Genomic DNA, 12,264 nt, shown 5'->3' with positions numbered 1-12,264 from the left:
CTCACACCTGTAATCCCAGCACTTTGGAAGGCCAAGGCAGGCAGATCACTTGAGGTCAGGAGTCCGAGACCAGCCTGGCCAACATGGTGAAACTCCATCTCTACTTTAAAAAAAAAAAAAAAAAAAAAAAAAAAATTGCCGGGTGTTGGTAGTGTGTACCTGTAATCCCAGCTACTCGGGAGACTGAGGCAGGAGAATCGCTTGAACCCGGGAGGCGGAGGTTGCTGTGAGCTGAGGTCGTGCCACTGCATTCCAGCCTGGGTGACAGGGCGAGACTCTATCTCAAAAGTCTCAAAAAAAAAAAAAAAGAAAAAGGCCGGGCGCGGTGGCTCAAGCCTGTAATCCCAGCACTTTGGGAGGCCGAGACGGGCGGATCACGAGGTCAGGAGATCGAGACCATCCTGGCTAATACGGTGAAACCCCGTCTCTACTAAAAATACAAAAAACTAGCCAGGCGAGGTGGCGGGCGCCTGTGGTCCCAGCTACTCGGGAGGCTGAGGCAGGAGAATGGCGGGAACCCGGGAGGCGGAGCTTGCAGTGAGCTGAGGTCCGGCCACTGCACTCCAGCCCGGGCGACAGAGCGAGACTCCGTCTTAAAAAAAAAAAAAAAAAAAAATTGCATCACTTGCTCTTACTCTTGCTCTTGCTCTTGCTCTGCCATTGGTCCCAAAGCAGCATGCTCACAGGCTGATGGTGTCTGTGTCCTTTTGGTCAGTCATCATAAGTGTTTTCACCTGTGTCTGATATAGACCAGTAATTTAAGGCATTGCCTCTGACGCTGCTGAAGACATAACCTGCTATCGTAGGTTGCGAGATGACATGACTGTCTGTGTTGCGGACTTCGGCCTCTCTAAGAAGATTTACAGCGGCGATTACTACCGCCAAGGCCGCATTGCTAAGATGCCTGTTAAATGGATCGCCATAGAAAGTCTTGCAGACCGAGTCTACACGAGTAAAAGTGACGTGGTGCGTACATAGCTTTGATTCAGGGGCCCCACGGTGCAAAGAGGAGGGCATATTGAAAGAAATGACTTCGGCTGGTGTGGCAAGACATTTTACTCTTTGATAAACTGAGGATTGGGAGCTCGCTCAGACCTGTCTTTTATGTCTTACCAGATACTTTAATGCAGGTGAAACAGAGGTTCTGGTGAAGTGTCCTGACATTCAGAAGATGTGTGCTTTGCAAAAGCCGTTAGTTTCTTCCCATTTTTCCTTGCTGTCGAAGGATGACTCATGGCCCACAGCGAGGATATTTCATAGTCACATTAAATTGAATGGGTTCATCCGGTGGCTCTTGGCACCTAGATGCTATATGAAAGGTGCTGTGTAATTACGCCCTTGACCCGAGATTAGGGAAAGAAAGCACCTCACAACCACAGTGGAAGAGAGCATTAAGAAGACATGTGACGAGGCTGTTTCTGCCTTTGCCAGATTTCCCAGAACAGCTTTTGTAGAAGTGGGGAACTGTGACACTCCAACCCCACATTATTGCGGCGTTGGGAGAGCAGTGCGTCTCACACATAATTGCCAGCTTTGTGCATGATCATCAGTGTTTAGGGAAATGGCCTTTGCCAGTGAAAAGGTCCATTCAGGCTTTGTGGAAAGGCTTGCATCCTAACTTGTTGCTTTGTTCCCAGTGGGCATTTGGCGTGACCATGTGGGAAATAGCTACGCGGGGAATGACTCCCTATCCCGGGGTCCAGAACCATGAGATGTATGACTATCTTCTCCATGGACACAGGCTGAAGCAGCCCGAGGACTGCCTGGATGAACTGTGAGTGGGCTTCTCTGTCTCCCTTCCATACTCTGCATGGGGCAGCCACTTGGCTCTGCAGTGACCTCGGAAACACGGCCATGGGAGGGGAACGGGACTGCTGTTAGCCAGATGGGCATGTGCAGAGGGGTGGCACCCGCAGACACCCCAGGCCAGGAGCCATTCCTGATGTGGGAGATAGTGTGTGGTATCTCCAGTGAGCCCACTGAGGCTCACTCCTCCAAAGGGCCTCAGCCTCGAAGGACGGGCACTGTCAAGATAAGGCAGCGGCACCAGTCCTAAAATTCCTTACACACCTCTAGGAAATATATCCACAGAGAATAGGTTTGCCTTATAGTGCCTGAGGTCCTTGAATGATTCCTCACCCTCTTTTGGTCCAGTTATCCTTTTCCTTCTATGTAGCATTTCAGACACTCCACTCACAGTAGTATCCTTCATCAGGAAACTGAGAAATCTAAACCAGTGACTTTGGGATCGGGCTGCTCATCAGAATCTCCTGGGAGATAGTCTAACAATTCAATTCCTCGGCTCTGTTCCTGGAAATTATGATGCTTTCGGTACAAAGTGGGCCCAGAAGTGTGTGTTTTTGGAATGCTCCCTGGGGCTGGGCGCAGTGGCTCATGCCTGTTATCCCAGCACTTTGGGAGGCCAAAGAGAGAGGATCGTTTGAGCCCAGGAGTTCAAGACCAGCCTGGGCAACATAGTGAGACCCTGTCTTTACTAAAAAATAATAAAATAAAATAGTCCCTGAGAGATCATGTGTTTAGACAGGAGAAAGAACCACCAGCTGTGACACACACACAGCACACATCCCATCCAAACAGGGCCCCCATCTTCAAGGCCAAGCAGTATGGGGAGGAGACCCAGGCCTCGGAGTTAATAAGCCAGGCTCTGCTTCCTTTTTTTTTTCTTTTTCTTTTTTGAGACAGAGTCTCGCTCTGTCGCCCAGGCTGGAGTGCAGTGGCCGGATCTCAGCTCACTGCAAGCTCCGCCTCCCGGGTTTACGCCATTCTCCTGCCTCAGCCTCCCGAGTAGCTGGGACTACAGGCGCCCGCCACCTCGCCCGGCTAGTTTTTTGTATTTTTTTAGTAGAGACAGGGTTTCACCGTGTTAGCCAGGATGGTCTCGATCTCCTGACGTCGTGATCCGCCCGTCTCGGCCTCCCAAAGTGCTGGGATTACAGGCTTGAGCCACCGCAGGCTCTGCTTCCTAACTGGCCCTGTGAGTGGCCATGGCAATTAATCTCCCCCAAGCACTTTGCTGACCTTATTAAAATAATTTCTTGTGGCAGTTCCGGTAGCTGGGTGATGGGGATTTGAACCTTCCTAATGGGGAGTCTCCTCCCTGTATAATAAGGGCCATGGGCTTGGAGAGGGGCATTCTCACCATATTTAGTGAGAACATTTCAGGACTGTGGGCCTGCGCTGGCTCTGTCATGGAGTGCCATGCCTGGGCTGGAACAGGTGAGTGTGGACGGCACCCTCCCTACACACACACACACACACACACACACCCTGCTACCTCACATGGGAGAGAGAGCCTGGGTCCATGGCAGCACCCTCCCTAGACACACACACACACACACACACACACACACACACACACACACATACACACACACACACATATACACACACACACACACACACACACACACACACACACACACACACACACACACACACACACACACACACACACACACACACACACACACACACACACACACACACACACACACACACACACACACACACACACACACACACACACACACACACACACACACACACACACACACACACACACACACACACACACACACACACACACACACACACACACACACACACACACACACACACACACACACACACACACACACACACACACACACACACACACACACACACACACACACACACACACACACACACACACACACACACACACACACACACACACACACACACACACACACACACACACACACACACACACACACACACACACACACACACACACACACACACACACACACACACACACACACACACACACACACACACACACACACACACACACACACACACACACACACACACACACACACACACACACACACACACACACACACACACACACACACACACACACACACACACACACACACACACACACACACACACACACACACACACACACACACACACACACACACACACACACACACACACACACACACACACACACACACACACACACACACACACACACACACACACACACACACACACACACACACACACACACACACACACACACACACACACACACACACACACACACACACACACACACACACACACACACACCACACACACACACACACACACACACACACACACACACCACACACACACACACACACACATATTCACACACACACACACAGGCCCTGTTGCCTCACATAGGGGAGAGAGCCTGGATCCATTTGCCCACAGGCCTCCCAGGTCCCTTCTAAGCCAAAAAGAAGGAAACTGTTTTAATCAGAGCCTTGTGCTGTTGGTAGTGGTTGGTGGTTTTTATTGTGGTGGTAGATGTATAACATTAAGAGGAGAAACAAGCACTGTAAATCCTTTAAAACATCCTGAAATGCTAATACAATTAGTTCTAGGGTTTCATGGTAGTTTTTTAAAGTGCCATGTTTATGAAGTGCCTGCTTCTGAAAATAAGGAGGCGTTTCAGTCAAACAGTATTGACTATGGAAAGAGTTTTGTTGCAGTTTCTTTCTTGGCTTTCCTTGCCCACCAAAAAGTAGTTGATACTTGCCGTGATTATGCTGGGTCTTAGCAAGGTCTAAGCTGTGTCACGTTGTGGTTTTTAGAGCCAAAACAAGGGAATGCTGAGTTGGTTTTCTGTGAGACATTTTAGGGGACAAAGCAGCAGAGTCAGCACACGCCGTGTGGCTAGGGAAGTCAGGCAGAAAGGGGCAAATCTGCCCCTACCCCCGCCTCCTGTGGGGCCCATGCACTGGGTGTGCTAAGGGGTCTGTGGCTGTGCTGTGGCCTCGGGCCCTCATGAGCCAGGCTTTCTTCCATCTCCTCTCGAATCTACATGCTGGGTAACAACAGCATCCCCCAAAGAGGCCTCTGTTCCATTCCTGAGACATTTCCTTTGAAAAATGAACTCAGGCCGAGTGCAGTGGCTCATGCCTGTAATCCCAGCACTTTGGGAGGCCGAGGTGGGCGGATCACGAGGTCAGGAGATCGAGACCATCCTAGTGAACACAGTGAAACCGTCTCTACTGAAAATACAGAAAAATTCACCGGGCTTGGTGGCGGGCGCCTGTGGTCCCAGCTTCTCGGGAGGCTGAGGCAGGAGAATGGCGTGAACCTGGGAGGCAGCGGAGCTTGCAGTGAGCGGAGATCGCGCCACTGCACTCCAGCCTGGGCGACAGAGTGAGACTCCATCTCAAAAAAAAAAAAAAAGAAAGAAAGAAAAATAAACTCAGGCTGAGTGCAGTGACTCATGACTGTAATCCTAGCACTTTGGGAGGCCAAGGCAGGAGGATTGCTTGAGGCCAGGAATTTGAAATCAGCCTGGGCAACATAGTGAGACCCCATCTCTACAAAAAATAAACAAAATTAGCTGGGTGTTGCAGGGCATGCCTGTAGTCCCAGCTGCTCAGGAGGTGGGAGGATCGCTTGAGTTTAGGAGGTGGAGGCTGCAGTAAGCTATGACTGTGCCACCACACTCCAGCCTGGGAAACAGAGCAAGATCCTGTCTCAAAAAAAAGAAACAACAACAAAAAACCCAAAAAACAAATCTAAAGTGTTTCACATGATGGCTGAAATAGTAAGCATGAGGGAAAGGTCAGTGACTCTTCTCCTTAGTGAAGGAGGCGGAGGTCACAGATGAGAGCAGGGGCCATGTGTCAGATGGACTGGCACTGCCGCCGACTGTCGGCGTGACTTCAGTCAGTTCCTCTCCTCTCCAGGCCTCAGCTGCCCTGTCTGTGAGTGGAACTGCATCTCTTCCTTCGTGGGGCTACAGTGAGGAGTAAACGGTTAGGGCCCATCAGCCCACACACAGCTGGCACTTGCTGGTCATGTTCCACCTGCATCAGCCACCGTGAAGCTGCAGTTGCGCAGACTCAGGGGCTCCTCTCCAGGACTCACCTGGTGCCCATCCCAGCACCACCCTCGCGCTTCACACACATGACCAGCCTAGCATTGCCCTCATACTCTTATTCATCCTGGCACCCAGGACCTGGCATGTTGGCTGGCACAGAGCTGGCCCTGCCTCTTGCCTGCTGCCTGTCTGCCCCAAGGACCCCAGCTTACACCCACCTTCTCCATCTCAGAAACCCTCTTCTATCCATTGACCTATCCCTCCCTCCACTGCCACCTGAGGCATCTGAGATCTGGAGAAGGGACAAGGTGGGAGTCACGGTGGGCTGAGTAGCAGAGCTGGGTAAATACTGGCTAGCACAGTGGAAGCACAGCTGATAGGAGACGGGCATCATTTCCCTGTGCAGAATTGCAACCCTGCACTCGGCCATCCTCAGGGCCAGGAGCAAAGCAGGTGCTTGAAAAATATGAGTAAAGTCATACATTTACAAATTTTGTAAATTCACATGATTGCATTTAATTGTGATAAAATATACATAACAAAATGGACTCTCTTAACCAGTGTGTACAGCTCAGTGGCGTGAAGTACATTCACACTGTTGTATAAACCATCACCACCATCTATCTCCAAAACTCTTCTTATCTTGTAAAACTGAAACTCTCTACCCATTAAACTAATCCCATTCTTTCCTCCTCACAGCCCCTGGCAACCTATATGATCACATCTTTTATAAAATCTCAACAGAAAAATACAAATAACCATTTACAAAAGCAATTACCAAACTTATTTTTCTTTCCATCCATACAATTTTATAAAATCTAAATCACTAAATATCACAGCCTTCCTATTACTTACCAGATGGGAGCTTCTTGTTAATCTCCTTGGTCTACTACTATGAAATTGCCCTTTTGTGGGAGTAGGTTAGACAGCATACATGTTCACCGTGTCTTTAAAAGTCATATGTATATTTTTATACATTTGATAAGATATTGAATATAAAAGGAAAAGAAGTTTCAAAGTGATATTGATACTATTCTACTTGGAAATAAAGATAAATTATTTAAACACTTTCTCCTAAGACATGAAATAAACGAAAGTAAGTTAAATACCACAGCCTCTTGATGAAATAATGAAAAGGAGATTATGTCCCCGAGAACAGAATGTCTCAAAGCTCATCTCAGATGGCAAACGATCAAGGAGGCTCTGTGGAAAACGGAGTCATGCAAATTGACTTATGCCTGAAAACCTCAAAAATAAAAACAGAAACTGTCTGTCAAGTCTAAGTGACCATCTAAAGAAGGTAAGACAGGGAAACAAGAAAGAACCCCCAAGCCTGAGATGAGAACAAGGATTGTGAGGCAGGGAAGTGCGCCGTGCCATTGTCTAGGCCTACATTCAGGATTAAGCTCTTTACATGCATGGCACTTTGCCAGCCTCCACCTTCCAGATGCATGTGCAAGTGTTGATAAAGGCTGGTCCAGTGGACAGATGAAAAGATATTATACATCTACGTGAATGAGAGCTGCATGTTGTGTGTGAAGTACCATGTTCGTAGAATTCACCAAAGGTTCTCTAGGCTGTAACTAAATGTCAATATGGAAATTGCATATTTCTGTTCATGACATGCCAGTCATTTATTGCATGGGTCAGATGATTTAAATTTGGGTCATTTTTTTGTCCAGTGACATATGAATTATCAGTTTCTCAAAACAGAAAGGAATCAAAATGAAATGATGCCTAGGCATGCTGGTGTGCATCTGTAATTCCAGCTACTCTGGAGGCTGAGGCAGAAGATCACTTGAGCCCAGGAGTTCAGGGGTTCTCAACCAGCCTGGGCAAAATAGCAAGACTTTGTCTTATTAAAAAATATATATATATTTTTTTTAAAAAAATTATATATGTGCATGTGTGTGTGCATATATATATATACACATTTATATATATACACATATATACACACACACACATACATATATATATGTGTACACACACACACATTTCAGGGCCAGGCACATTAATTGGCATGTATGTGTGTGTGTGTGTGTGTATATCTATATGTATATGTATATATTATAATTGATAGTCCTGACATTTCAGGGCCAGGCATATTAATTGGCATGCATATATATGTGTGTGTGTGTGTATATCTATATGTATATGTATATATTATAATTGATAGTCCTCACATTTCAGGGCCAGGCATATTAATTGGCATGCATATATATATGTGTGTGTGTGTATATATATGCCATATATGTGTATGTGTATATATATGCATCGCATATGTGTGTGTATATATATATGCCATATATGTGTATGTGTATATATATGTACCGTATATGTGTGTGTGTGTATATATATGCCATATATATGTGTGTGTGTATATATATGCCATATATGTGTGTGTGTCCTATATTGGTCTATCAATTTTAAGAAAAGAAACATTTTTAATGAAATGATGGTATAACTTACTCTTCATCTCAGCCTATTGATTGCTCTTTGTCATCTGTCTTACTGTGCTCCATTAAATGTCCCTCCATTGGAATTATTGACTATATTAGACACTGGGATGAAAAAACCACCCAGAAGAGAGTTGTCCTCTATAAAACAAAGTGGAGGGGGTTGTGAGGGGCACTTGGATGCAGGAGTTGTCCAATCTGAATCTGAACCCCTGGCTACCCACATGGCCATGGCACGTTCTGTAATGTCCCTGAGCCCACTGTCACCTTTATTACAAAGTGACAATAACAGGGTTGTTGAGAAGACTAGATGGAGTGATACACAGCACACAACTACCCCCTGCCCTTACCCCTACTCCTGACCTTCTTAGCCCTAGCCCCAGGGCCCCAACTAACTCAGCTGTCCTGGTAACAACTCAGTTTGATGGCATAGGACAGCGGTCAGCAAGCTTTTCCTATAAAGTGCCAAATAGCAAATGTTTTTGGCTTTGCAGGCCTTTTAGCACCTGCTCAGCTCTGCCATTGTGACATAAGAAGTCATAGACAATGTGTAAACAAATAAGGATAGCCGTGTTCCAATAAAACTTTATTTACAAAGCAGACAGTGGGGTGGATTTGGTTCGTGAGCCATAGTTTGCCAGCCACTATATAAAGAAAGAGACCTAAATACTCCTTGTCTGCAAAGTTAGATATAATTGCCACATATGTGCTCTCTTCCTAGGAAGAGAGTCACTTTTTTGTCAAATACCATGGAAGATTTACAAAAGTTGTATAAATATGAGGCCACCAAAAAAGTCTCAATAATTTTTATAAAAAGTAGAATGAATGCTGATTAAAATATGATAAAGATTCTGTAAAAACAAAGGCATGGATTGCACAAAGAGATGGGTGCTGTGCTGGGAGATAATCCACTTCTTTTTAACTTTCAGGTATGAAATAATGTACTCTTGCTGGAGAACCGATCCCCTGGACCGCCCCACCTTTTCAGTATTGAGGCTGCAGCTAGAAAAACTCTTAGAAAGTTTGCCCGACGTTCGGAACCAAGCAGACGTCATTTACATCAACACACAGTTGCTGGAGAGCTCTGAGGGCCTGGCCGAGGGCTCCACGCTTGCTCCACTGGACTTGAACATTGACCCTGACTCTATAATTGCCTCCTGCAGTCCCCACGCTGCCATCAGCGTGGTCACAGCAGAAATTCATGACAGCAAACCTCATGAAGGACGGTACATCCTGAATGGGGGCAGTGAGGAATGGGAAGATCTGACTTCTGCCGCCTCTGCTGCAGTCACAGCTGAAAAGAACAGTGTTTTACCCGGTGAGAGACTTGTTAGGAATGGGGTCCCCTGGTCCCACTCGAGCACGCTGCCCTTGGGAAGCTCACTGCCTGATGAACTTTTGTTTGCTGACGACTCCTCAGAAAGCTCAGAAGTCCTGATGTGAGGAGAGGTGCGGGGAGACATTCCAAAACTCAAGCCAGTTCTTCTGCTCTAGGAGAATCCAGTTGTATCTGATGTTTTTGGAATTTGTCTTCCTTACCAAGTGAACTCCATGGCCCCAAAGCACCAGATGAATGTTGTCAAGTAAGCTGTCATTAAAAATACATAATATATATTTATTTAAAGAGGAAAAAAATATGTGTATATCATGGAAAAAGACAAGGATATTTTAATAAAACATTACTTATTTCACTTATCTTGCATATCTTAAAATGAAGCTTCAGCCGCTCCTTGATAGTAACATTTGTACAGAGCTGAAGTTGCTTTTTCAAGTTCTTTTCTTTTTTTTTTTTTTTTTTTTTTTTTTTTTTGAGACGGAGTCTTGCTCTGTAGCCCGGGCTGGAGTGCAGTGGCCGGATCTCAGCTCACTGCAAGCTCCGCCTCCCGGGTTTACGCCATTCTCCTGCCTCAGCCTCCGGAGTAGCTGGGACTACAGGCGCCCGCCACCTCGCCCGGCTAGTTTTTTGTATTTTTAGTAGAGACGGGGTTTCACGGTGTTAGCCAGGATGGTCTCGATCTCCTGACCTCGTGATCCGCCCGTCTCGGCCTCCCAAAGTGCTGGGATTACAGGCTTGAGCCACCGCGCCCGGCAAGTTCTTTTCTTTTTCATGACTATGAAATGTAAAAATATTTGTAAAATGAAATGCCATGTTTAACTTAGCTTCTGGTCTTGATGTATTTGATGAGAATGATTCATTCAATGTTTAAAGTTTTATAACGGATTAATTTTCTGATATGGCTTCCTAATAAAATATGAATAAGGGAGGATATGTTGAACTTACTTGACTTGAAAGACAGCGGTCGGCGGCGGCCTTTGCAATGGAATTCTCTTAATGCCTGGCTCTTGGGGCAATTGCTCTGACCATTCTTGGCATTGCTTTCTAGAGATATGGTAAAACCACACCAGGGTCTGTAGATAAGGAACAAAAAATATTAAAGGATTGAAAAATACAAATCTGAATGGAAAGATTTAAAATCAGCTGAAGAAGAGAATCTGGCAGGTGAAGCACTTCTCTGTTTGGGAGGCGTAGCTCATGGGAGGTAGGCATGGGAGTGGGGCAGGGCAGAGCTGAGCTCACGTCCTGCCTCTGCCACTTCGTAATAGCCATCATTTGTAGAATACTTGTTATTTTTCAGGAACTTTATGTGAACCGTCCTATTTAATCTTTATGTCATTATAACATGGGTACCAGTGCCATCATCATGTATGAGCCAAGAAATCCAGGCTTAGAGAGGCTGAATAACCCTGCTTGCAGCCCACATCTAAACAGTGGGGGAGCCAGAATTTAGAACATCTGATTCTGGTTAGTTCTATGAATGTGATTTGGGGGTTGTATTAGTCCATTCTTGCACTGCTATAAAGAAATACTTGGGACTGTGTAATTTATAAAGAAGTTTAATTGGCTCACGATTCTGCAGGTCATATAGGAGGCACAGTGCTGGCATCTGCTCAGCTTCTGGGGAGACCTCAGGAAGCTTCCCATCATGGCAGAAGGCAAAAGGGGGGCAGATGTCTCACATGCAGGAGCAGGAGCAAGAGGAAAAGGGGAGATACTACACACTTCTCAACGACCAGATCTCACAAGAACTCACTCACTATCATGAGAACAGCACCAAGGGGTTGATGCTAAATCATTCATGAGAAATCCACCCCCATGATCCAATCACCTCCCTCCAGGCCCCACCTTCAGCACTGGAGATTACAACTGAACAAGAAATTTGGGTGAGGACACAGATCCAGACCACATTAGAGATCTACTCCAGAGCTTCTCAACCTTTGTACTTTATTTAATAAACATGTATCACTTATTCTGTGCCAGGCATTGGCACTCATTTAATGTTTATAACAACCCCACCAGATAGGTACTACTACTCTCTCCACTTCACAGATGGGCAGACTGAGGCAGGAAGAGGCTAACATGCTGCTAGTCAGGGCAGCAGACTGATGCAGTCAGTTGAATTGTTGATTTCCCAGCCTTCAGGGCAGCTGAGCAGGCCACTGGCATCTTCAGGCCCGTTTACTCCCCACCAGTGAGCAGCCTCACCCAGGCCTCTCCCACAGCCTTCAAGACTCGGAATCTACATGGGGTCCAACAGTGTGGCTCTCACCCAGGTTCTGGTCCCAGCTGCCCACCCAGGCACCCAATCTCCAGGGTGAGCCGGCTCCTCTGTTACTGTGAAATGCTCCATATGAAAAAGTTCTGTCCAGATGTGGGAATTCACACCTGTAATCCCAACACTTCAGGAGGCAAGGCAGGAGGATCACTTGAGCCCAGGAGTTCAAGACCAGCCTGGACAACATAGTGAGACCCTATATCTACAAGAAAAAAAAGTAGCCAGAAATGGTGATGCGTGCCTGCAGTCCTAGCTACTCTGCAGGCTGAGGCAGGAGAATCAC

The 12,264-nt window shown here is 46.6% G+C and overlaps 1 protein-coding gene across 2 annotated transcripts in view; it reads left to right on the top strand.

The window, feature by feature from the left end:
• The window catches only part of MERTK (MER proto-oncogene, tyrosine kinase), a 135,373-nt gene extending 125,312 nt beyond the window's left edge, over positions 1–10,061 (top strand). For both annotated transcript variants that reach the window (XM_050753006.1, XM_050753007.1), the window contains 3 exons: positions 807–966; positions 1,638–1,774; positions 9,297–10,061. In XM_050753006.1, coding sequence (XP_050608963.1) covers positions 807–966; positions 1,638–1,774; positions 9,297–9,810 — 811 coding nt within the window. In that variant the 3' untranslated portion in view covers positions 9,811–10,061. The remainder of the gene's footprint in view (positions 1–806; positions 967–1,637; positions 1,775–9,296) is intronic.
• Positions 10,062–12,264: the final 2,203 nt, after the last annotated feature.

Source organism: Macaca thibetana, chromosome 13 (assembly GCF_024542745.1).
Source record: "Macaca thibetana thibetana isolate TM-01 chromosome 13, ASM2454274v1, whole genome shotgun sequence".
Classification (NCBI taxonomy): Eukaryota; Metazoa; Chordata; class Mammalia; order Primates; family Cercopithecidae; genus Macaca; species Macaca thibetana.
The sequence above is the reverse complement of the archived record's forward strand: the minus strand, read 5'-3'. Positions and strand labels throughout refer to the sequence as shown.